The sequence below is a fragment of the Carassius auratus genome, chromosome 43 (genome assembly GCF_003368295.1).
Source record: "Carassius auratus strain Wakin chromosome 43, ASM336829v1, whole genome shotgun sequence".
NCBI lineage: Eukaryota > Metazoa > Chordata > Actinopteri > Cypriniformes > Cyprinidae > Carassius > Carassius auratus.
This window is the reverse complement of record NC_039285.1, coordinates 16,168,951-16,196,254: the sequence shown is the minus strand read 5'-3', so window position 1 is coordinate 16,196,254 and position 27,304 is coordinate 16,168,951. Positions and strand designations below refer to the sequence as shown.

Below are 27,304 nucleotides of genomic sequence, written 5' to 3'. Positions count from 1 at the left end.
TGACAAGAGGTGAATTTAAAACCACACGTGCAAAGATGGGTAAATCTCCGGAAGCTCTGTATTTCACCCTAAAATCAGTTATTTGTGTAATGTGAGGAAGAAGAAGAAAAACAAAACAAAAACTAACTGCTCTGCAATAATGCTTATAAAGTTTTGAATGTATGACTGTATTTCTTGTAGGGTTATAGTCTACACCAGTATGTGACTGATATGATCAGTTAATTTAAAAGTGCATGAATTTAAAAGACAAAGATGAAATGGGATGGATAAGAATGTCTATACTTCGTTCATGATATAGGCTCATATAATAGTGTTAAGTTAGGTTAATATAATCATTTATTAATTTTACACACATTTTGTTTATAAATGTTATTTAATTAAATGTTTTTTAATTAAAAATAAAATGTTAATTTATTAATAATATTCAAGTCTGATTGAATTCCTTGACAAAATTATCTTGTGGCCACTATTTAATATAATGTTCCTATGCCGTGGCCAAGACAAATCTAGGTCAACCGAATGTGTTCCCTCCCAGTCACTGTAAGATTACTCTCTTATTATTATTATTATTATTTTATTTGGACATGTACAAAACATTCAAAGGTACAACATTTTTTCTATGGTGGTATCCTTAGGTACAAAATATAATATCTATATGTCATATTTACCCCTAAATCATACATATTGGTACCCCAAGTGTACATATTAGTACCTTTTGATAGGGTATCGCCCTAATGACAGTTGTTGTTGTTTTTTCTCAGAGATTCTAACAGCTTCCTTTAACTTCATCTATACTCCCAATATAGCACAACCTCTCATAGTTTATTGCTTAACTGTTATAGTGAAGGAGAGAGATCAAATGGGAAACGTTTACGGCATTTGACAGCCCCAAAGCTCTTGTTCATCTTGATTTATGTCGGTGTTAACTGAGAAGCGCAGAAATGTCCTTCAGACTCTGCTAATGGTGCTTTATGGATTTCAATAACCTCGGTAAGATGCAGTTAAATGTCATTAGCCTCTCAACAACCAAAGAAAAAGCAATGTGGCTAATGGCAAGGTCTTTGCCTTGTCCGACGGTCTGTTCTCTGCTGGATCAGGGTGGGGATGTCCATCTCAGATTAACCTCACTAATCTGCGATTTTGACTTGAACCACTTTTCTGCCTGGCTGCACTTCGGACACCTCCCTTTCCACTTGCAAGAGTTCACAGGAGCATTAAGAGAAGAAGACACTGATCAATGTGGGTGCTGAGTTTGAAGTTTCTGTGCTGCTAAGTTAAATGTGTTATACAGAAAGAGGCGAGAGAGAGGAAGTCACAACATTAGATGTGTTTCATATTTGTTGTTGCCTGTAGTTAGAGGTCCTCTAAATATGACTTTGTTGTACACGCAGGTTGTTAGAGCTACAGTAGTTCAGTAGTAGTTCAGTAGTACAGTGGTTCCAGGCATGAAAATCCCATTCATTTTCCCAACAGAAAAACAGAATTTAAGCAATAACATATAGATCTGTAAAGACAGAAATACCTTGAGTTTGGATATTTTTAAACAACAATATATGCTTCTGTCAATTAATTCTTTTTTTATTATACTTTTTTTTAATGTTTAATAGCCATATTCTTGTTGAAGAGCTACTGTACATCAGTGGTTCCCAACCACATTCCTGGAGCACCAACACAAAGTGTTTCTAAAGAAAATACTTTTACAATTATTTGCTATTTACTATAACTATTAATTGGAAATCCATAGTTAGGCTAGATATCTTTATGAATTTGGGGTGGGAACATGTGGTGAGCCGGATTGGAATGGCCCAAATTAACAATTCAAATTTGTCATTTTTACATGAGAAAAAACATGAGCACTGCACAGATTAGAGCCAGAGAAATCTAGTCTACCTTCATGTGCCCAGGTAAAAATATGTACAAATGTATTATTATTATTATCATCTTAATCTTGTTGTTTTATGGGGCTGGAGTATGTGAAGTATAAATGCCTCTTGAGCATCATCTGCGGTGGTTTGCACCACATCAATCATAAACAAGGTTTTACATGCTGTGTTTAAATTTTTAGGCACATCTGAGAAGTGCTTTACATTTTGGAGTTTGCTTGGCAAACATGGGCAGCATGTGAAGCTGTAATAGTTCAAACAAAATGCTCCTCTCTTGTCTTTCTAGGCTGAGTCAGGTCCCCGTGGAGTCAGCCGGGACCGGTTAAGTTCAGAGGCTGCTTCTTCCCAAGAGAAAGGGGGTCCCACTGTCCCTTCTCACCTAATTGGAAACCCTTACGCATTTGGCTTGACGCCCACGTCTGTGATGCAGGACTCACGCTTTCAACCTCTTAAGTGAGTATTACTTACGAACTGTGGGAGATTGACTTCACTGCTAGGCCTTTAGTCTTTCACTGAACAATCAGCCTGAACTTGATTTAACTGCTTTGACAATTCTAGGAATACATTGCTCCAGTGGTAACACAGATGTAAAGATCTTTCATCCACATGCACAATGAGCACAGTCACTCTGAAACACAGCGTGTCGGACTGTTGTAGCCTGCCTACTTGTCACAGCTTTATAAATGCTTTATAAGTATTTTTAATTGTCAGTCCATGTTAATTCATTTTAACAAATGGAAAATTATTGTGAAGTGTTACCTTTCCAGTTTGTTACTATTCTGTTCATGTTAAAAATTTTAAGGTGTGTGGATAGGACCTAAAACCTGCCATCCCTTTTCAGAGATAAAGTGACATCATTATTTCTTTCTTTTTCTTTATGGTTATATTGCTTTAAATTCTTTTCCTCTATTTCCCTGACAGCCTGCCCCGTCAGATGCCCCATACTGTGCCCTCAGCCAGTGTTCCTGAGGAATATCTGAGGGGGTTTCGTCCTTATGCCACAGCCGAGGAGCTACGCATGCCGTCTTTACCCCTGGGGCTTGATCCTGCCACTGCTGCAGCTGCTGCTGCTTACTACCATCCTGGATATCTTCCCCACCCCTCCTTCTCACACTACAGGTACACAAACATGCAATGACTAACACATTTAAAACCCTGGAGATGTTAGCTGAGATTTCAAGATTTGCTGTCAACTAAAGCAAATTAAGTGATAATTCTGTTCTTATTTACTCAGGCAGCTTGTTTCCCATCTGTGTGACTGTCTTTCTTTCACTGAACACAACAGGAGACATTAAGCAGAATCTTCACACTGCTTATTTGCATACAAGAATATGAATGGCAATTTATTCTGTTCTGCTCCAAAAAGCACCATTATAGTAGTCTATACAACACTATAATCCTAGTTATTCACCGATAATTTGAGTATAAATGGGGACAGTATTCTGTTTTAGTTATTATAGCAATGACAGATAAAGGATGATAATTATAACTATAAAGTTTTAACAGTCAATAAGTAATAATCACCTAATTCTATGAGCATAAGGAAGTCCACACCACAACTATAAAATAACGACTGATGAATGATAAAATTATTTATAGCCAATCAGATTCTACCCGGCTTAAAGAGCTTGAGAATTTAAAGTGGCAGCATGCCACATAACTGCAGCATGTGCTTATAAAAACAGAATATTAATATACAGAACACTAATACATTTCTCATTATAGTTATCTTTGTAGTTACTGTTCTTGTTGTGAGTGGGGCTTAATGTACTGCACAGGAACAGACTAAAGGTGTAACATGTCATTTTTGTACCACCACATCTCCACAATGGGACTTGTCCCGAAACAATTCCCAATTTAGCCACTTGTTGGCCAGACGGCCCTAACCTCAATTTGAGTCAGTGTTGCTTTGTAAGGCTGGTCAGAATGCTCAGATGAACAGATAAATGTTAAGAGCTGCAGTGTTTGAATTCTTTCAAACAATCAAACTATGAATGGCTTAATTATAGCCATCTAAGTTTCTTTCTATTTTGACTCTCTTAGAATGGATGATCCATTCTGTCTGTCCGCGCTGAGGTCACCGTTCTATCCGCTACCTGCAGGGGGTGCTCTACCTCCTCTTCACCCATCTGCGGTACACATGCACCTGCCTGGGGTGCGTTACCCTGGAGACCTAAGCCACCCATCACTGTCCAGCCTACAGTCGGAGCGCTTGTCAGAGAGGTACACAACAACACCATCACATCTTGACGTAAACAGAAAAAAATATATCAATGCATTACAATTTGATGAATCACTGTACCATATTGTATTGTACCGTTGTCATTTTTTGTAATGGTAATGGCCATAAACTAATTTTATGACATTGCAAATAGATTTATTAATGTAGTAACATTGCAGACTTGACAATAGTTCATATATCACTGCTGTGAACTGACCACCACAGAGAATATGAAAAACATTAGGATACAGCTGTCCACAGTAGTCCTTAAGGTTGTCAGCACAATAACACACTCAGCAAAAAAATTCTAAATATTGTTATCAATAAAATTCCAGAAAATATTGAGATAACTTTATTTGACAATATACCCCTAATTTGCGCTATGTGTCTGTAGTTTGAGCTCATCAGTGTGTGTGTTGTTTCTTCACAGACTCCAGATGGAGGACGAGCTGCGACAGAGAGAGAGAGAGAGAGAAAGAGAACGCGAGCGCGAGAAAGAGCGGGAACGAGAGGCTGAGCGAGAAAAAGAGCGCGAGCGAGAAAGGGAGCGAGAGAAGGAGCTGGAGCGTGAGAGGGAGAGAGAGAGAGAGAGGGAGAGAGAAAGGGAAAAAGAGAGAGAGCGCGAGAGAGAAATAGAGCGACAGAAGGAGAGGTCCGCACGAGAGAAGGCTGTGGAGAGCCACTATCTGGCTGAGCTTCATGGGCTGAGAGGTTTCCCAGAGGACAGAGCCAAACATGCAGACAGAATCACTACGAACAGACCTGGTATGAACATTGATTCACATATGCCAAACCAACTGAACCACAAAAACACTATGAATGCTTAGTAGGTTATCTTTTGTTGTACTAGCTTCAGCAATTTTATACTTTATGGTTTAAGTACTCAGTGAAATGTGAATTAAATTAAATTAGATTAAATGGATGGTATACAAATTTAGGACCACTCCAGATAATTGTATTTTATAAGTTGCAGTATAATGTAAGTAGCAAAAAGTCTGGCTTATTTAATAGACTGAAGTCTTTTGCTTCACAGGAAGATCAAGTTTTGATTATGATGAGCTAAAAAAGAAAAGAAACACATGCATGGATTATTTATAATGAGTTCAAATGAATAAGGGTGAGCTTCCATTTCATGCTGACTTCAAGTGAAAAAGAATCAGTCAATCAATTTAACATCATTTAGTAAATGTATTTCCAGCATAATTATAATTATATAACAAACAAGAAAAATGTAAACATGAAAAAACAATTCCTGTCATAACTTTTGTAGCAGCATATAGCAACAGGTTACAACAACCTGTGATGTCGTGGGGATTGGTTGTCTTGCCATTGACGTTCAATATTAATACAGTTTGTGCTTGTTAGACAAAGAAAGACAATCAAGTTTATTTGTAAAGCCCTGGACATGACATGCGGAAGAAAAATGAAATAATGTTGTCACAACTTATTAATTCATTCCTTCATTTTACTTCAATTGTGGCCATGTTGTACTAATTTGTTCAATCATTTTAATTTAACAAGGTAATGAATTAATGAAATGTAGCCACAAATTAATAAGTCATTGGACGTTGCCACAACTTATTATTTCATTCCCTCATTTTAGATAAATTGTGGCCATGTTGAACTAATTTGTTCATTAATTTTAATTTAACAAGGTAGTGAATTAATGAAATGTGGCCACAAATTATTAAATCATCTTTGTGGGGAATAATAATTAAACATTATTAAACGGCTTTATACGTTCTTTGTATTTGACTTTAGAGTTTCTATGTTAATGTACTTTTAAAGTTTGAATCACATTAAAAAAATTAAATTCGGAATATACACCAGTATCCTTTGCTTTGACATGTAAAACTTAAAGTAAATAATACTTTAAGTTTTACATGTCAAAGCAAAGGATACTGGTGTATATTCCGAGTATTAAAACGGAGAACAGTACTGCTTTGCTTGCTAGTGGCACTGAAAAGAAGGAATACATTATAATCTGTTTCACCTGTGTGAGGTGTCATTCTGTGCAGCTAAACATTATGACTATAATTTCCCCCAGATAAAACCAAAGAGCCCACCCTTACAACCCCTAAACCAATCCAGCCTGGACTTCACCATTCTATAAACTCCAGCAGTCACCCCGTGCCCAGCCTTGTCTCTGCCCATGGCATGTATCTGGGCCCTGGAGGGGCGGGACCTGCCAATCTGACAGTGGCCACCATGCTGCAGCGCAATAATGAGGAAGAGCGCTGGCTAGCCCGGCAACGGAAACTACGGCAAGAGAAAGAGGACAGGCAGTACCAGGTTTCAGAGTTCCGTCAGCAGGTCATAGAGCAGCACCTGGACCTGGGCAGACAGGGGGAAACTGCAGACCTGCATATAGAGGGACACAGGTAAGGCCATTTTCACACTGGAGATTGTCATACAGATGTCTGCATTCCCAGCACTTTGAACATATTTGTTGTTTAATGACAAAATTTCAGCTAACAATATACAACAGGTCACTTTTTTTTACTACAATTTTTACAATTATATTCATTCAATTATTGATGTGCATTGACATATGTCATCTAGGAAAAACAGAAATATTGGATTATGAAAAACTAATTAGGTATGGGTGGAGATAAATTGATGGATAGAATTAAATTGCTGAGTCCTCTCAGTCAGAGTCTAATGTTTTTGGTTGGGGCGTCAAGAGTTGGTATGAATCCAGTTACTTCAAAGAGTGACTCAGTTGTTCACATCTTCTCCAATTTACAAAAGACTTATACAAATGAGATAAGTTTAGGTTGCAAAACCCTGGGACAGTGATGTGATTTTGTGGCTTACAAAAACTAGAACATGTGTTTCCTCTTTTAGACCTGGACCAAACCATCACGAGCCCAACAGCAGAGATCGTGAGAGAGACAGGGATCCCCATCCTCTCCTGGGAGCTCCACCCCCTCTCATCTCCCCAAAATATCAGCACAAAGACCACGCTCCCCCACCCCCAACCACGCTATGGAACCCTGCATCACTCATCGAGACCTCCACCGACTCTAGACGCACCTTGCATGAGCCCCAGAGTCTGGGTCACTATGATATAAGCCGGCTTCCCCTACCCCCCTCCAAACATGAGCGTCATTACACTTCTGAAAAGCTGGAAGAGGGATCTCGGAAAAGGGATAGTCTGGATAAATATGCCCCCATCCAGCCCAGTGGGTTCTCGGAGTCAAACACTTTCCTAGCGGAGTTGGAAAAATCCACCCAGAGCTTCCTGAACCAGCAGAGGGCACCGCTGAGTCTCTCAGGGCCATACGGAGAGCTGAGTGCAGGCCTGAAGTCCAGCGGGTCTTTTAAAAGCCACCAGGGGCATTCATGTCTCGTACCAGATGCCACATTAGTGTACGATGAGTTCCTGCAACAGCACAGACGAGCTGTCAGCAAACTGGACTTGGAGGAGAAAAGACGCAGAGAAGCCAGAGAGAAAGGTAAGTAGTTAACCGGGCCAGCCAAATGCTGAAAATGTTAATGCAGCCCAGAAAAACGATTATCCCAACGATTACTGTTTTTGTAAAACTGGTGCTGATATTTAAAGAGCAGGAGAGCCAACTGCAGATATTAGCTGATGAATGATACATTTTAGTGTTAATAAATGAGATTATATACAGTAAGGATTAATATAGAAGTTCAATAAGGTGTACTACATTTTTAGTAGCTGATTACTACAATATTTTTGGATAGCAAAAAATTATTTTAATTGCATGATGAGCCAATGAATAAAATCTTAAAATGGCCATATATCTGTAGATTGAGGCCAAAGTATGCTCCAGTTTTTACATGTATGACAGACAATGAGTAAATTGTGTGTGACGTAAATGTCATCATTAGCATAGTCCACTCAAACTGTATGCACAAATGCTCCCAAATGCATCTTGTTTTTGCACTAGTAAGTTTCCTCAAAGTGGAAACACTTGCCTTGACCATTGTTTCACAGTTAATAAAGAAACAGAGGAGATTGAACATTAAAAAGAAAAGTGTCTAGTGCGGCTTCCTGGATTTGTACACATTATCAATTGGAGTATACTTTCAAAGACTGAGTGTTTGACGATACAACTGAAGTATACTCTTGGCTTTATTCACCCCAATTTTATCCAGTTGGTCAAGCTTACATCATTTGAAGGTCATTTCTAAGAGTCGCTGAGTGATCAGTGATATCCTTTGTAGGTTACTATTATGAGCTGGATGACTCCTATGATGAGAGTGATGAGGAAGAGATGCGAGCTCATCTCAGGAGGGTCGCAGAACAGCCGCCACTCAAACTAGACGATTCCACAGAGGTAAATCAACATAGTATCATGATTCCATCGTGACTCTAATGACCTTGTCCCATTAAAAGCAATATTTATTGAGAGAAAACCCTCTCTTCCTACAGAAGGTGGAGTTTCTGCAGATGTTTGACCTGACGACTCTGGCCCGTCGGGAGGAGATGATGGAGGTGAAGAGGAGGAAGAGGAGGCGCATGCTGAGAGAGAGGAGTCCTTCCCTCCCAGCTGTTCAGAGCAAGCGGCCTACTTCAGAGCAGCCTTCCCCCCTTTTAACCCGCTTCACCCCAGAGGACATGAACAACAGCCCTGAACTGGAGGATAAGAAACGCTTCCTCACCATTTTCAGCCTCAACCACGTCACTCAGCAGCAGAGAAAAGGTATTCATGCTTTTTATCATGTTCATACTTAGGCTCTTTGGGGGTTTATCTGGGCATTTTCACACTAGAGTTTACTTCAGAGTCATATAATACAGTTAGATGCAGGACTGATGAGGGGCGGTAGAAGCCTTGATGTGGACCAAGTGTAAAGTTAGCAAACAAACAAGAAGATACTTTCACAAGCTTTAATGTTAACATCTCTCTCGCTCTCTTGCTTTTTTTCAGATAATGAGAGGGTTGAGGAGTTGTTGAAGGCCATAAAACAGAAGAGCGTGACTCTAGACAGCATCAGATACAACCCTCACCCGCTGTGCAGGAGCCCTGCAACCCTATGCGCAGGTCAGTTCACGTGCATTTGTCCATGCAGTGACTCCTGTTCTGTGAGAACACACTGTGGAGTGTTGTCAGTGTGTGAAAGCAGCTGACAGCTCCAGATGTTCATCATTGTCTGTTTTCTCAGCTCATTACCATAACATGTACTGAGAGTTTCACTGTGTGGATGACACTCAGGAGATGCACAGCATCTGTGATACACTCTCAGGGATGTACGAAACACCCCTCATGATAATTTCAAAGTCTTTTCAGTCCACTTTGGTCAAGAGTCTGTTGATGTTTTTCTGTGTTCATGAATATACCAACCTGTAAACATTAGATGATTCTAATTATTTATTTATTTATTTTGCAGACCTGTCATCTAAATCTCCAGTCCATTCTAATGATCTGATGAATGGACGGCCCCCCAGTCCCTCCCCCTCTGTGTCTGTGCCCCAGCCCCCAGCAGAACCCCTCTACCACTCAGATCATCACAGATCCCTCTCAGATCCCTCGAGAATGAAAGACTCTTCGTTGCCTGCTGCATTACCTGACAAATGTCGAGCCAATGACAGCATCCCTGGCAGGAGCGCTAGTCTGCTGAACAGTGTGCGACAGCCTCCATTCACTAAAGAGAGTTCCACTAGTGTCAACAGAAAGACCAAACCCTGGGAGAGTTTCATCGCCGAGGAGTTTGCCCAGCAGTTCCATGAATCAGTACTGCAGTCCACCCAAAAAGCCCTGCAGAAGAGTAAAGGTAATTAGCAGTTCAATCTCTCTTTAAGATTCTGTTATTTCATTGCTTATATATTTAAATAAAAGTTGTAATAGTCTTTTCTTCCCTTTTGTGACATATCTATGAAATGACTCTTTGAAAAATAAAAAATAAAATGTAGGGTTGGGGCATTTTGTCCATTGAGAAATGATTGGATTGTTCTCGTTTGCTATTGCTGCAATCTCATTTGATTGAATAGTAGCTCTGTCATTACTCCAGTGTATACATTATCAGAGAAGAGAAGAGATGTTGTTGCAAGAGGAAAGTTATTCTGATTAAAGATTATGAGAGCACATGAATAAAAAATAATAATAATAATAATGATGTGCTCAGATAAATTATTTATAATAAATAAGACTAGATATAAATAGGCTTGGGTATCGAGTATCGATTGGAACCGGGACTAGCTTTGCGATTTTCCTGGAATCGTTCAAAAGTTACAGAAGAAGTTTAAAGAAGAAACTGCTGAACATCAAGTCCATTATACATCATAATAATTCTGAAAATATGGTATCTAGAATTATTCACGTGTTTTGAAAGGCCCAGATAACATAAATTAATAAGTTGATAAGTTATAAGTATTGATTATGTTATTATTATTTCTTAAATGACTGGGGCGGGCCTAATAATTTCATAAAAGCGGGACCCAGGGGTTGAAAAAAAAAAAGAGCCGCACATCACTACTGTGCATGTATGTACACTCGCTCCTTACAATCATGTGACACAGTCCATCTAAATATTTAAGGGTGTTTTGGCACAAATATTAAAAAAGTACTTAAACGTTTGAAAGTGATGCACAACCCCACATTATGTGATAAAACTGTATTATATATATTATTTACAGGTATTGATACCAAATAAGTAGCTTGTGAGTACATACCTATTTGCTTATCATCTGTCATAATTGCTAGACAAAATACTGAAAAACTTTTCCTGAATTAATAAAATTGAAATGGCCTGTGCATCACACAATGAGAACAGCTTTGTTCAATTTCTTATATAGGCAAAGTTGAAAGGGATCATAGATGCAGAGACTGTTGCCTAAGTTAGGGATGATAGTTCCATTTAAGCCAGGATTCTGCCATGAAGGCAGCAAGTCATAGCATTTGTGCGGCCTGTTCTTGGAGGCACACCAACATTACACATTATGGATGTCTCCCTTATCAGACCCATCTATTTCAGTACTCTTAGACTCTTTCAGACTCTCTTAGACTCTTCCATGTCTTGACATGACTCTTTACTAACAAGTTGAGTTGAATCAGGTGTGTTTGAGCGAGAAGGATTTGAAAACATGTTCTGTTGTTGTGTCTCAAAGAACAAGGTTGGGTAACACTCTGGTAGAGAATGGTGTTAGCGACGCAAAACCCATGGTTCAATTCCCAGAGAACATTTTGCATAAATTAAAATAGTTTTACTGAACAGAGCATTAGGTTTCATTTTAATATCTTGTCACCATCCATGAAAAAATCTATTTTCAGAGCAGCTAATAGATCTAACACGTCTCTTCCTCTATCAGGTGGTGCCTTGGTCATGTCAGAACAGAACCATGCAGTGGATTCATCCGTGCATTATAACATTCCTGAGCTCCAGAGCACACCGGGCCGGTCCAAACCCCACCCACACCCCCCTTCTTTGCAGCCCAATGGACAGCACTGCCTCCCACACCCTTCCCGCCAGGAACTCTCCACAGAGGAGTCTGAGGAAGAGGATGAGGAAGATGACACAGAGGAGGACGAGCCCACTACATCTAGGTGGCAGGGCATTGAAGCCATCTTTGAAGCTTATCAAGAGTATGCAGAAGGTAAGATGTGTTTTCAGTGGTTTATGTCCCTATCAGAACTGATGCTTGATGGATATCATAGTTCTGGCCAACAGAAGAGCATTAAATCCTTACGTCGTGGTGTGTTGGTGTATGTGATGCCAGGGGGCTTCTTGAGTGTAAGAGGAGGACCTGATGAGTCTTACCGCTCGCTGTCTGTTTCTCTCTGTTTGACTCTAGAGCAAAGCATTGAGCGACAAGTTCTCCACAGTCAGTGCAGACGGCTGGAGGCACATCACTATAATCTCAGTCTAACAGCTGAACAGCTGTCACACTCAGTGGGGGTAAGAAAAACAAAAATGCTAACCTCTTTGACACAATTTATACATGATATTAAGGTGCATTTTAAATGGTCTGCCAAGACATATTACTGTTTCCATTTCAAATGTGTCTCCTATAACCACTGTTGTTCGCATTTTGTTGAGATACTGTCCTCATCACAATCTACTTCACATTCATGGGAATGCAGAGTGCAGTGCACAAATGCTGTAGAACATAGCCATGTAATGCAGTGTTAGATCATGACTCCACACCAGAAATATTAGATCCAGCCCTGGATGCCTGCTCCTGTCAGAAAATATTTATATGTATCTGATGATGTCTCACAGGTAACGTGTCTATTTTTTTCTGTAGGAGCTGATGGCTCAGAAGCAGAAGCTTGCGGCAGATAGGGAGAACCTACAGGCAGAGCTAGAGCACTTTAAAAAGTGCCTGACACTGCCGCAGAATCCCTGGTCTAGGGGTCACTTCAAGGGCTTTCCACCCAGGTGACACTCTAAGGCACCACCGACCACCCACATCCCTTACAAAGCCCCAGACCCAGACTCATGCTCAGTTTACTCCGAGAGCCTAGAGAGTGATGGTGAGGAACAGAAGATCTGGCCCAACATATTTGCCATCCACTGACACCCCCAAGCCCCCCCCCCCCCATGCCATCCTGTGGGCAAAATCACCAATGAACACACGTCAAAGCCTCTGAATGCCTCCAATTTGCAGGGACAGCCATACTGCATCATAGTGAGAGAAGAACACCAGTCGAAATGCAGCTCAATCCACCTGCCATCTCTTTAACATGGAGGTCACGCCTAGAAATGCACTTAAAGACAATAAAAAAATTTAAATAAAAAAACCTGAAGAACTTTCTGGAGGTACTGCGTTATGACAGACTACTCTTTACGATCTAGGGAAGGGGGGAAAAAAACATCAAATAAATAAAGGAAAATGTTTTATTTCGAGATTTAGAATAAAGTTTTTTAAAGAGGTGCTTCAGCATTGTATTGTAAATAATTTCAAAACGACAACAAAAAAAAAAAAGATTTTTGTATGTTTTTAATTACTTAAAACATTGTTCTTTGGAAGAAAAAAGCCTGCCTTTTTTTTCTAATATATTAATGCTTTTGGACGTTAAGCAAAAGGTTTACTTTTGGTGTCTGCTCTGCTGCTGCTCAGAATAACCCTTTCAGGACTCATGGAGTGATGGCATCACTCCTTTTTTGCCTGAACTACAGTAGCAACGGCCCCAGGACCCACCGCCAATATTTTCCATTAAGGCCATCCATTACGGGATAACTTGAGTCCTGCATTCTGAGGATATACCCACTGATATGTAGGACCTAGAACATCTTCTGTCTTTTATCATTGGCTAGTGGTCACTTGTCTCTCAAAGTTCCAGACTGCTACACTGAGTTGTTTTTTGTTTTTGTTTTTTGTCATGAAGCAGCATGCAGCCTCTTTTTGGATTTCTGTTTCAATTAAGTGAAGGGCGTTTGTATTAGAATGTGATATTATGAAATCTATATCTCACTTGTGTGCACAGAGAGCTCAAGCGATGACAGTCTGTCAGGAACTGACATGCACAAAAATAAAATCCATAAATGTTGTTGTACGATAAGAATTACAATTAGTTTGACATACAAAACATTTTAGCCATTGACAATTACTGTGCCAAAGTTTCAGAGGTGGCATGCCAAAATGTTGAAAGCAAAGCTTGATCAAGTTGAACAATTGAGTCAGTCCTGCTGATAGTTAATTGGAAAATTGCAAACATTTTTCCAACAACAAAAAAATCTGCTCTGCCCGAAGACGTTCTTGTTTGCCAAGTTTTATATATATATATATATATATATATATATATATATATATATATATATATATATATATCCATTGTTTGTGAATGACGCATTTTAACATGACCACAAGTCATTGACAAAAAAAAATTATTAATATGGGCCTTGAATTCTGACTGCCTGTCATATCTTTAATTTTCTACCTTTTTTATATTATACTCTTAGATGATGTAGAATCTGGGAATGACACACCTGTTTGTTTTCCTGCCACTTAACCCAACCCCCATCATGTTCCCTATGTATCACATGTATACAGCACTGCATACACCATTGCAGTTATAGACAGACCAACATGCCGGTTTTTGATCAGAATATAGTGCAAGAATAAGACACAGAGGTGTCTCATGCATCTTTGAAGCACAGGTGAGGAGTTTGCTTGCACTGTTATTTATTTCGGCTATGCTGATTCTGAGCAGGCGTGCCATCAGTTTGATTACTTTGTGTGTGTGTGTGTGTGTGTATCTGTTTCACACAAACCACTGCCACTGCCTGATGAGGGCATATACAAACCTGCCCAATACATGCACAGTCACACCCAAACTCAATCGAGGGAGGATGTTAGATGCTGTGAAACCATGGGGTTTTTATGTTTGTTTTTTCTTTTTTGTTGTTGTTGTTTTTTTATGTACTTGTTTGAATTCATTGTAATGTAATATATTCTTTGTTGAAGTGTAGTAATTAGGTATTTATGGATATATTGCTGTAATTTCAGACAAAAAAATTAAATACTGCAAAAAGTTGTTTGCTTTATATTTTTATTTACAACATTAGCTCTCTTCCAAAGTTCTAGGAACACTTCATACATTGTCACTTTTACACAGACTTTTAAACAAATACAAGATCTTGTTTGTTTTCTCGTTATAATGACATCCTGATAGCACAAGGACATCTCGGAGACGTCTATTTGATGTGTGCATTTACATCTGTAAGACGTATTTTTAATTGTGTTTGCTCATCTGCAATACGTCTATAGGACGTTTCCTTTTAGATGTCAAATAGATGTCTATTAGATGTCTTTAAGATGTTTATGATTTGGAATGTATGTAAAACTGACATCTGAAAGATGTCTGTCAGACGTTTGCAGACAGCAGATGCTTTCCAGATCAAGAGATCTTTAAAAGACATCTTCTAGACATATGTGTGCTATCTATGACAGTTTTACTGTTGCTATAGTAACAAACTCAACTTTGACAGGCATCTGATGGACAACCGTGCAAGCGCTCTTACTGTAGCCTACTGTATATTTCAGCAAATTTTGCTTCGCCTATAGGTAATTACGTCTACAATACTGTGCATAATTAAAGGCTGATCAATCACTGTTGATTTTTCCAGAGACAGTACACCAAACGTTTTGTTTTAGTTATTAACATTTTTAAATAGCAAAATCGTTAAATCCCGTCCTACTGTAGATAAACAGAACATCTCCGCTTATTAACTACCAAACGTGTGCCTAAAAGAGGCACAAATAAAGATATAGGTGCAATCAGAATACACTGACGTCAACCTTGGTTTTGATAAGCAGTTATTTTATGACACAGAACGCGTTGGAGAAACTCATGCATCCAGTAAGAACTTAATACACAAAATAATCATATTGATTCAAACATTTAACATTTATGTATTAACTAAATGTCAGCAATGGCCAAGACTGCACAAATTATAGCGATCACGAGGAAGGTCTGCGTACATTAAAGTGCAGGGCCATAGCTGGGGTTTGCGGGGCCCCGGTGCAGGTTGTACCAGTGGGCCCTGTTTAAAATTGTTTAATTTATATGTTAATTCTATTTATTTGTGCTAATCGCACAATGTTTAAGTTGTTTCATGTTTGTAGGTGTACAGGTACAGAAAACAAATAATTAAATATAAAATAGCACTGCATAGTCTTCACTGTAAAAATCTAATTAACTGTCAAACCAAAATGTATTCAGACACCTTCAACATTTCTTACATTATCACAACTTATTTGCTGTAGTTTATAAAATGGTAATAAAATATGATAAGAAATCAGAGTTGAACTGTCAGAACAAATTCATCTTGATAATATCCGATAACTTTGATAGAAAGATATGTAATATATATATATATATATATATATATATATATATATATATATATATATATATATATATAATATGTCACAGTTCACTTTATTTAGCTATACTGACTTACCTAAATTAATTATAGTGTCCTGAACCTAACTATTAAAACTTTATTTATTTATATTTAATAACATATGGTGTCTGAATAATTTTTGGTTTGACTGTGCACTCATTCTTGTTAAAACAACGGAGTAAATCAGTCAAGAGCAGTGAGTGATTTTCTTAATTTCATTTTCCTGGATTAACATTACAGCAGCTAGTAGCTAAATAAGGTGCGATCACTTGAGATAATGTTGAGATATTGAGAAAATCAAGTCATAACGAGAAAACGACTTTCATTATGTCGAGATAACGAGAAAATGAAGTCGTTATAACGAGAAAACAAGAAGGAAAAAAATTATAATGCATGGCCGCTTAGAACTTCCGTAATTGAATAAGTAGTATGAAAAAAAAAAACATATTTGAGGCAACTGCTTGATGAAACTGTATGCTATGACATACAGAATTAATCATATCCAGAAGGGACACATCATTGTGGTGGTCACACAATCTCCACTTTTTGGCTTCAAAATTGTGTGATGTACAGTAGAGTGGACAGCGAGTTTCCATTTTTCTCACTTGCCTTTCAGCAGTAGATTTCTTTTTTCTTTTTTATATCATAAGTATTATTCAGAAAGGTTAACTAAAAAATTAAACATTGTTATTTAATCCCTTTTTTGTTTTTGTGTATATCTTTGCAGGTTGCAGCACAATGTGCAAGATGTAGTCAAGGTGTTACCTAGATAAATAGCAGAAAGCAAAAATGTGTAAGCTTTGTCTTGTGATGAACCATGTTTACTCCACTGTGTGCAAGAGAGTTTGGACCACAGTAAAAGTAGTACAGGGCCTACCCATGGTCATAGTTTGTCTTCCACTTCCAAATTACAAGATTACATTTCAAATTAAAAATTTTAGTCAAAAACATTCTTTGTCAGAATCGAACTTTGGCCTCAGATGACATAAACCTGACAAATACAGACTTATAACACACCACTGCCTAAAGAACACTAGTGAGATCCATTCAAAACACCGCTACGAAAACCTCATTGTGGGAATCAGGAATAATTTTGCAAATAAGTACCTTTTTTGCAAATTACAGTTTTCAACAAAGAGGTGCAGATACAGTGAAATTCAGCAATAACCACTAATAAAAGTTTAATTTTACTGTGAAGAGATCTCGCAGTCGATGAAAAGCACTAGGAAATTTAAAATTCAGAAGAATTGAATATGAACACAAAATACAGTAAACTGTTAATTACTGTAAATTAATTCAATATCCTCTTCCAATTTGCATTACTATGCTATAATATTGCAGAAGAAAAGAACATTAAGAAGTTCCTTGGTATTTTGTCTTCTGACAAAATACTTTTATCTGTCTACCCTAGACAATCGTTTCTCCTTTTTTAAGAATACAGTACATTCATGAAGCACTTGGCTACAAATCAGTTCAAGTCACCAGTTTGAGGGTATTCAACCTGCTACAGTATTTACTGTACTTAGAATAGTGGAAGTTCTCTCTACAACAAAAGTACTTGTATTGTATGTGTAAGTAGTATAAAAACCCTGTAGATGATCATGTAGGTCAACCACTCTCGTGGCCATTCAATTCACGAGAAGATGGTCAACTATAGTGCTTCGTATTTCATCAGAAACTACAGATCTTTGACCCAGTCCCCTTCTTTTATATTTACCCCTCCTCTTCATGATTCCCACCACTAGGATTCATTTTCCTAAACACATAATCACCTTTGCTCCTGTTTATATTATCCTGAGATTCAGATGGGTGTCATCAGATTTACTGCTTATTGTCAACACATGATAAATGTATGACACATGAGGTAATTATATTGTGTGCTTGTGTTTTCTGAATGAGAACAAGGTTAAACTGTGCAAATTAAAAGCATTTTTGTGTAGTTTTGCAGAAAACATTGAGCAAATTGAAATGTACGTGAAAAAAAAGTGTACAAATTTATTTAGACAACACAAATAAAAATGGTCAAAACATTTCAAGGCTGAAAAATAACAGCTCGATCTGGTAGAGAATTTCTGCATTATTTGGGAACTTCTCAGTAGTCCTGACTTCTGCCCGGCTGCAGGTTTGAGCGCAGTTTATACATGTAGTTCAGAGAGTCCAGCAGAAATGAGCGTGTGGTGTTGATCTCCATTAGCGTGAGATTATCCAGCTAAATAGATAAAAAGAATGAGAGTTTATCAAACAACTGACATCTTAACAAGACTAAATCACACCAGTTAAAGAGAATTTAAAAACCTGCATTTAGGCTTTTTTAGGCCTGCTTTTAACCCTGGGTAAAATAATGTTGTTTCACACTAACTTAGAAAGGGGTTAGCGCCACAGTTAGCCCTGTGACATGAAACTCCTCTAGAAGACAGTTAGCATGGCTTTTGCGTGGTTACCTCCACACTGTTGTCAAATGTATACAGTTTGCAGCAATGCAGTGTTAGACCATAACAGCCAGTTGTACAGTAACAACCACTTATAAACTGAATAATGTCCGCCTTTTTAAATATTCATGTTTTTAATTTGTGCCTTGTATGTTTTTGAAACTGAACACCTGGAGCAATATAATTATTAATTCTATTTTAGCTAATTGTTAAGTGAGAATATTATGTCCTTATTGCTCATAAAAGATTAATAATAAAAAATAAAGGAAAAGATGTGTTTATCACCAAGGTGAACATGCTAAGCGTTCATAACATTTTTATTAGGTCAAATGTCAGTATGTTTCATGTGCATTTATTGTGCCTATAGCTCTGTTTCTGTAACTATTGAAATGAAAATAAATACAAGACGCAGGTTTGTTATGTCAACCTGAAACCTTATAAGTAGATAATTGGTGCACCTGCTTTGCATTTCTTCTGTAAAAATACTTTATTATGAAAATACCCTAAATCTTATGAAAATCACATACAAATCATATACTATCGTAATCATCTGTTTATGAGCTTCTTCGTGTGTAGATTCATTTCTCTGGGTTTTCTGAGTACAGAACAATACATGAAAAGTGTAATGTAATGTAATTTCATCATTGAAAAAGACACGACAGGTTATGAACACCTAATTTGCAGCGAACGATCTTCCTCTGAGTCATTACAGTGATTGCGGAAGAAAAAACAGACCGCTTTATTTTTAATTACTCTTTGAAAATAAATTTACACATTACCTCAGTGATAAAACTCTATATGGATGGCAATAATAATAATATTATATATATATATATATATATATATATATATATATATATATATATATATATATATATATATATATATATATATTCGGATTAATGAATGACAACAAATTTGATTGTCCTATGTTTGCATAAGCAAGTGTGAAATACATAATTATGTAGCTTTTTCCTATCACTTATATTGGACACTTTTCTGCATTTAAATTCTGACTGTTGACATTGAAAATGATGCATGTGTTTTTTCAAGGGTATCTTTGAAATATGAAAAACATATCCGTGACATGTCAGGAAAACATAATGTCTCAAATGCATTAAACAGTGCAGATATATTCGCTGTCTGTAATGGTGGATTGATTTGGTCCATGATCGACATTAGGGCTGCTTTAGAATAAGCGTGCACAAATGAGTGAGATTGTGTGAATTTAGTTTTAGCCCCGATGGAATTGTTAGGTGTGATGCGATGTGTATATACACGCAGCAGCAGCGGTCATGAGAGAGTGAGCTTGAAAAACAGAGATGGGATGGGAAATCAATCTACAAATAAAATATTGGTCACAGATTATTGGTTACTATCTAAACAATAAAAGTACAGCACATACACTAGTAATATATTAATAAATCATATTTTACTGATGCAAGCATGTTAGAAACGATGCATCGTGATACAAATGCCAACTTGTATCCGATGCACACCTTTTACACGATACATCGCATCGTTAACTTTTTATTAGGGATGCATCGATCTGATACTTAGGATCGGTATCGGCTACTATTTTGACATCTTCTGCGGATCGAGTGTCGTTCAGAAGAGACTGACCCAAAACCGATATTGTTTGTATACTATTCTGTTAGTGTTGAGCCTCACAAAAGGCACAAAAACATTATAAAGCACCAACAAGTTCATGAACTATATTTAATGTTTTCTGAAGATCATCCATAGTTCAATGTGATGAACAGATGAATATTTAAGTCATTAAATTCAAGTTCACCGTTCTCCTTAACCCTTTATCTATCAACTTGTCAACATTTATTTAAATATTTTACAATTAAATCTAATCTTGACAAAATATGTATCATTGGAAAGGTCTAAGACTCCCAAATATATATTTTACCAATGTTTTTTGTTAAAAATTATGTAGGAAAAGTAATATATTAATTTATGACAAGAGTGCACCCTCAAAAATCATTATAACAGGAGTTCTGACCTTTGTTAAAAAAAAAAAAAAAAAAAAAATACTTTTTTATTGCCTTGAAATTATATATCAACTGAAAACTTAATTTCAAAATTCATCCTTTAAAACCCATTTTAAAATCAGACATTGCATTTGCATGTAAATGGTACATCAATATCATGTTACAAAATGCTTTCATTCATGAATTACAAAAATTTAAGTTTGAATCGTGCACTATAAAGTCTATGTTCAAAAAATGTGAGTGACAGTTAAGGGAAGGAACCGATTGAACCAGTTCACCAAATCAGACTGAATCGTATGAAACTGTTCATGTCTTCAGTAAGCATAAATCCACATTTTATTCACTTTTTTTTAACGTGGCTGAAACTCCCTCTGAGTTGAAATAAACCAATATCCCCAAGTAATTAATTTACTCAAACAGTACACTGACTGAACTGCTGTTAAGAGAGAAACTGAAGATGAACATGATCCAAGCAGAATGTGTGTTGTACTAACTGTACTACACAAGTGCCATGTGCACTTCTGCACAAATAGTAAACAAAACCGAATGTCTGCACCATTAATTAACACGGAGACACACAGAATTCATATTTAAATATTATTTTTGCAGCTTAATATTTACAAATATGAGTGAGACTCCACGTGTCTGTGTGCGGACATCAGACGGAACTCCGCGACCATAAAGTAGAAACCAAAATTACATGCCATTATTCTACTTACGTTTTTTCCATGACTTGTTAAGATTATAGGAAAAAATACTTTTTCTCTCCATCAAAGAAACTGCACTTATAAATAGAAATTTCTCATTGCCAAAAGGTTATATATATGAATAAGGAATAATTCATATTCAACTTTGAAATGGCCTAGAAATCCATTTTTAATTTTCTGATATTTTCAAATTCTTCAAAGCCATGGAAACCTTGCTACATTCAAACCGTTAATCCATCAGACACCCCATATTCCTTTCTGTGGTTCTGATCCACTGATGCCAACATGTCACATTAACTAGGAGTTGTATTTCACCTGCGCGTGAGCCTCCTGCTGGCTGATGAAACTATCCGCAGAAAGTCTTAGCTTGGCCACACGCGTGTCCCAGATGTCCTTCACTAGGGTTCGAATCTCATCGGCTTTGGGGATGTTATCTGCAGCACTGCACAAAAAAAATAAATAATAAACTAACTATATTTCAAAGCCAATGCACAAGTGTGCATGAATCATATGGTTAGTTTTAATGGCTTTAATATGAAAATTGACACACAAAAAAATAATTGTTATAACATGCCAGTTAGCTTTGTTGGAATGTTTCACCATGCTTTCAAAGAACATATATCCGATTCAAAATGCTGTATCATAATTAATGCTGATCGTATGTTGAAGCACCAAGAATTTATGCTGACATTAATAGGTCTACATTTTGAAAGAATAAAGAATAATGATTTTTTTTAAATGTCTATCATGCTTAATTGAGCAAAATTTTCTTTCATTTTATGCATTTTTAATTGAAATGGTTAGCTTAAGATGGAAACATAAAAAGAGCTTGTTTTTTTTTCTGAATAGCCAAAACTTTAAGCAAAATAGCTGTTGTGGTTTCTGTTCATATTTTTAGACAGTTTTCTCTTTTTACACATTTTAATCATTCCCTAAAAATTATGACACAAAGTAAACAAAAACATAATTAAAAAGCCACAAAACTCTGATTCTGATTGCATGAGGTATTTTATCTGAAGATGCTGAAGGTGAAGTGGTACTTACTGGTTGAGTAATAATTTGGTTAGCTCCATGTAGTACAGACTCGGAATAGGAGTAAAAGTGTCTAGTTTTCTCTCCTGTTCACGGATATCCTCTAGTTTGTCTGAAAACAAAAATATCATCTGTTTTTAGAGGTGGTTTCAAGAAAGATGGTAACGTTATCCAAGCACAGATATGTGATTAAACTCACCAGTGTCCATCCACTCTGGAGGAACTATCCTGCATTTCTGTCTCTGTTTAAGATTGAGGGCCAACCACACGGGGACTTCCACTGGCAGACCCGGGTTAAACGGACCCAGATCTCCCTAAAAGTTTGTTTATACACATCATGTCATGTATTAATGAATGTGACTTAATTAGAATATTGCTAAATGTTCAATACACTAAGACAACGAACAAAAAACCCTACTTCGGGCTATATACATAGTTTCTGCTTCTATGCATTACGTGGATTCATCTATTTAACGGCTAAGTATTAACAGTTGTTTGGGGGAACATACTAACGTTACTTCCTCCGTTTGCTCATAAGATGTTTTTGCTTGATATATGTCAACATGTCAAATGCAACAGAGATTATATTTAGCATTTAGTATGAGCTAAACCTTAACAACTCAAAACCAAAATAAGAAAATCAGGTTTGAACAAAAATAATCATATTTTAATCACACATGTAAGGATTAAATACCTAACGTTAGTTAGTCAACGTTAGTTATGTTAGGTTATGAACGCAAACAAAACGCATAAATTTATAACACACAGAGACTTACAATAATCACTTTACTGATTAAAAACATAAACTAGCTGTCATATTTACTCACCCCAATCAAATAGATTTTGTCGAGACTGAAATTCGGGATAATTTTTACCATCTCTTTCTCTGCGAGAAACTCTACCTCCGCTGGATCCATTCTGCTGTGGCAGTTTTCCCGCGTGTCTCTCGGACGTGTGTCTATGACGTCAGAGAAACGAGGAGGCAACCAAAGCTGCTCTGACTGAGGGAACGAGTTATGGTTGGAGCTGCCCTCTAACGGTCATTCTTCTTCCTCTGTGTTCCATTCAGAAGGGCTCATCCCTATGCTCTAATCCCTTCAAAGGGATTACCCCCCGGAGTGAAAGCCTCGAAGGGTTGAAGGATGTAGTGGACCAAACCACTTGTGTCTAGTAGTGCCCTTCTGCGTCATTCATCACGTGCCCACACGGAGGGGCCGTCATCATTGAAAGAATCTGCGCAAAGGATCATTCCGATGGGCCCTTTGAAGTGGCCAGTTTTGAGCACTTCGGTTTGGAACGACCTTTAATGTGGTTGTTCATGATTGTTTTCACTCCGAAGTGCCCTTCGGAGGGCGATGGCTGCATCCGAAAACTGAAAAATGCTGCCTTCGGAGGACGCATTCTAAGGACGTGAGGCATCACGGCACGTTCGAATTCAATGTTAGCTTCACTTCCTGTCTCCTGAGATGCCTTCATCTGGCCGATTTTTGAAGGCAGCATAGATGTATCCTTCGCTGCCTTTGATATCCCACAATCTTGTGCGTTACATTCTGAACTAAATAAAATAACTAAAATACATTATGTTACAAACTAAATAAAGATGGCATCTGAAAGTTGTGGTCGGTGGTCAGTTTGTGTGTAAATGTATGTTTCTGATCAACGTTTTCCACTTTTGATGTCATTTCTAGCGAGAAATCAATATTGCAGTAATGAAATATTCAATTAGTTATCAACAAAGCTCTCTATATTTTGCTGTAGATCATTAAACCATTACACTGCCTCAGAAGCCTGTCCAAAATCAGTTTCGTGAGGTGCCTTCGTGCAAAAACGCTGCCTGCAAAGTCATTGCCTGATGAGGCAGCAAGTAACCTGCCTAAGTTTTCGGATGCAGCCGATACATCCCGTTTGATACGCACTGTTCTTCTTCCTTTTCTTCTTCTTTTGGTGTTTTGTGGCGGTTGGAAAACAAGCGATAGGTGCATTCTCGCCACCTACTGGACTGAAGTGTGGACCATTGATGGAATAGGAAAAGCTAAATAAATTTAAAAATTGCTAAACAGATCTCATTTTTAATATGTTATTAAAGCATTATATATTTTAAAATGATTCAATTCTTCCTCTTATTATTATTCTTAAGCGTTTTTGGCGGTTGGCAAAAATATGCTTTACAGCCACCTGCTGGACTGGAGTGTGGAACAAACAGTGGCTGAAAAAAAATAACAGAATAAACAAAAGAAATTAAAAGAAATTAAATAAAAGGAACACCTACTATTCTGTGATCTTCATGTTTGTTCTAGGAGTCTCTTTCAAATATGAAATTAACTGTACACATGTTTTCCTTAGTGCTGTTCCAAGTATATTTTCCAAAGTAAATTTAAGTTCATATTTTTCAAATAATTATTTTCATATAATTCTCTCATTTTCATATGCATAACATTCTATTATTATATGTTTTTACTGATTTAGGCTGGTTACAATGTGTACATAAACCAGTGTGGAACCATGGGAATTGTTGTCTTCATCCCTACACTACAGCCAATGGAATCCGACGGGAATCCGACGGGACTCGGATTCGTGCTAATGACTTATTTCTAATTGTGCTTACAGCTGACTCCTGCTCCGGGTGTGTGTTCACAGTGTGTGTGTGTGCACTTTGGATGGGTTAAATGCAGAGCACAAATTCTGAGTATGGGTCACCATACTTGGCTGAAAGTCACGTCACTTTCACTGTCTCTTTTTATTTTTACATTAACACCATTTTTTCTAAAAGTATGCACCATCTTTTAGGTGCCACATGGGGGCGCCCCTGCATTAAAGGTGCTTTTGGTGTTTCCATTTGTTTTCTACAATTTTTATTAATTTTTTATTGCTTCAAACAAGATTAACAAAACATTTTAACATAAATACAACAACCTATTCAAATTATTGCAATCATACAACATACAGGAACAAACAAAATAAAAAAAAAATAAATAAAAACAATCAAACAGATATTTCTTCCTTTTCCCTAGAGACACATTTAGCGTTCAATTGAGTTGAAAAGCATAGCAGGGACATTATTTTTCAAACAATTTTACCATAAAATGTAACAAATTTTCATTCTTTTTGTAATTAATTAACACTAAGGTCTTAAACGACTCATTTATTTTAAGAATATCTCACATATAAGTGAATTTGCTCATTTTTGTTTATGAATTTAATATTCAAAATGTAAAAGTTTAGAACATATTTAAACATTTTTCTTCAGTGTGTGTAAGAACATGTAACATCTTTAAAATATCATTTACAATTAACATTTCTTGGGGTAAATAGAAAAAAAAAACTAACATCATACCCAAAATTTAAAAGATACATCACAGCTGTAAAACAAATTACCCAAGTCTTTCTCGTGTACATTACAAAAAAACTGCATTTGTCGTCAAGATCCATGAATTTTGATAAGAAAGCTTTACATGGGTAGATTTTGTGGAGTGTTTTAAAGTATACCTCTATAACCTTATTTAAAATGCAAAATGTATATGGATTTAACCATGCCTCTTTCCAACGAATATCAGCAATATACCCATTCCAAAAATAAACAAAATAAATTCCCTCTAGGAGATATTATATGATTGGATTGAAAGATCAGTTTAATATTTTTATCATTACAGGAATGAGAAAACAGTTTAATACTGTAAGAATTACCGAACCTCAGATACTTGGATCTTCTGAGACATACAATAGACACACAGTGCATTAACATACAGACTTCTGTCCTCTCACATATGCACTGGCTCCTCCTCATCCCCTTCCTTCCCCTCACAGAGCTCACTCAGAATGGTCAATAGCGGAATAAAATATCGTACATGAATGCAAGTGAGATTTAAATTTGGTGTCATCTGAATTGTCTTGGGGCGATTGGTAAAATGGCCTCAATTTTACATGAAATAGACTACAAGTGTTAAAGGTCCTAAGAGTTAAGAGCTATTTTGCTCACTGTAGAGGTGAATTGTTAGTTTCTGTCTCCATCTCAAGGGATGTTTGTCTTGGTCTGAGGTACTTAAGGTACTCAAGGAATAATTTCAAGAGAATCGGGGATTCATAGCCAGAAAGCCCGTAATATGGTGTGTTTCTTCACTCCATATTATGTATTTTCCTGAAGTCAGGTATGTATCTTTTACTCTTATCTTCTTTGAGAATTGGATGTCTTGTATTGATTTGAGATCTCTCAACTGGTTATGTAATTGGCATAATACTAACCTGACTGATAATACATTTTTGCATGTGATTTATTCTGACTCTGAAATTATTTTCTCAAGTAGATTAAATGAAGGCGTATGTTACCGTAAATCTGCGTCCAAAGTTAGTACACCTAAATCTCAGATTAGATGGTCCTGAGAGATGGTTGTGCCCAGGATCCTGAATGATTCCACTGCAGCCACAGAGGGAGAGCGGGGGGAGGGGGGTTCTCCTGAAGTCCACGATTATCTCCACAGTTTCGAGCGTGACCAGCTGCTCAACCTCTTGTCTGTACGTATAATCGTCACCGTCCTGAATGAGGCCGATGACTGTGGTGTCGTCTGCAAACTTCAGCAGCTTGACAGAGGGGTCTTTAAAGGTGCAGTCCTTCATGTAGAGGGAGAACAGCAGTTGGGAGAGAACGCAGCCCTGAGGAGCTCCGGTGCTGATGGTGCGGGTGTTGGATGTAAGTTTTCCCAGCCTCACTAGCTGCTGCCTGTGTGTCAGGAAGCTGGTGATCCAATTACAGATGAAGGTGGGTGCAGAGAGCTGTGTGAGTTTATTCTGAAGGGTGTCTGGGAATATGGTGTTGAAAGCAGAGCTGAAGTCCACAAACAAGATCCCTGCATAAGTCCCTGGTTTGGCCAGATGTTGGAGGATATAGTGAAATATTGACTGCATCATCCACAGACCTGTTTGCTTGGTAAGTCCAAGCAAGGGTCCAGTAATGTCCTTCAAGTAGCCCAGCACGTCTCTTGGATTACCACAGATGTTAAAGCAACAGGTCTGTAGTCATTAAGTCCTTTGATTTTTGGTTTCTTGGAAGGGGATGATGGTGGAGCATTTGAAACAGGAGGGGACTTCACACAGCTCCAGGAATCTGTTGAAGATCATTGTGAACATGGGTGATAGCTGGATAGCACAAGCTTTAAGGCAGGCTGAAGAGGCACCATCTAGGCCTTTGGCTTTCCTTATCTTCTGCTTTCTGAAGACTTTG

At 37.5% G+C, this 27,304-nt stretch overlaps 2 protein-coding genes across 3 annotated transcripts in view; one reads left to right on the top strand and one right to left on the bottom strand.

Moving 5' to 3' along the window:
• gse1b (Gse1 coiled-coil protein b) overlaps positions 1-14,549 on the top strand; it is a 184,169-nt gene extending 169,620 nt beyond the window's left edge. The window contains exons 5-17 of one of the 2 annotated variants that reach the window (XM_026231233.1): positions 2,170-2,336; positions 2,805-3,002; positions 3,927-4,106; positions 4,535-4,869; positions 6,152-6,485; positions 6,952-7,562; positions 8,299-8,411; positions 8,507-8,777; positions 9,003-9,116; positions 9,463-9,846; positions 11,381-11,665; positions 11,864-11,967; positions 12,317-14,549. In XM_026231233.1, coding sequence (XP_026087018.1) covers positions 2,170-2,336; positions 2,805-3,002; positions 3,927-4,106; positions 4,535-4,869; positions 6,152-6,485; positions 6,952-7,562; positions 8,299-8,411; positions 8,507-8,777; positions 9,003-9,116; positions 9,463-9,846; positions 11,381-11,665; positions 11,864-11,967; positions 12,317-12,454 — 3,234 coding nt within the window. In that variant the 3' untranslated portion in view covers positions 12,455-14,549. The remainder of the gene's footprint in view (positions 1-2,169; positions 2,337-2,804; positions 3,003-3,926; positions 4,107-4,534; positions 4,870-6,151; positions 6,486-6,951; positions 7,563-8,298; positions 8,412-8,506; positions 8,778-9,002; positions 9,117-9,462; positions 9,847-11,380; positions 11,666-11,863; positions 11,968-12,316) is intronic. The other variant, XM_026231234.1, reaches the window with a different exon arrangement.
• A 3,343-nt stretch (positions 14,550-17,892) lies between these two features.
• On the bottom strand, positions 17,893-23,602 carry gins2 (GINS complex subunit 2). Its single transcript, XM_026231232.1, has 5 exons — positions 22,917-23,602; positions 22,289-22,403; positions 22,102-22,201; positions 21,373-21,499; positions 17,893-18,130 (listed from the first exon to the last, which is right to left on the bottom strand). The coding sequence occupies exons 1-5, from the start codon at positions 23,004-23,006 to the stop codon at positions 18,014-18,016; spliced, it is 549 nt and encodes a 182-aa protein (XP_026087017.1). The 5' UTR covers positions 23,007-23,602; the 3' UTR covers positions 17,893-18,013.
• Positions 23,603-27,304: the final 3,702 nt, after the last annotated feature.

Coding starts and splice junctions, on each gene's coding strand:
- gins2 (XM_026231232.1), bottom strand. CDS start 23,006: ATGGATCCAGCGGAGGTAGAGTTTCTCGCAGAGAAAGAGATGGTAAAA. Junction 22,404..22,916: donor ACAAAATCTATTTGATTGGG/GTGAGTAAATAT, acceptor ACAAACTTTTAG/GGAGATCTGGGTCCGTTTAA. Junction 18,131..21,372: donor AGCAGGAGGCTCACGCGCAG/GTGAAATACAAC, acceptor TTATCTATTTAG/CTGGATAATCTCACGCTAAT.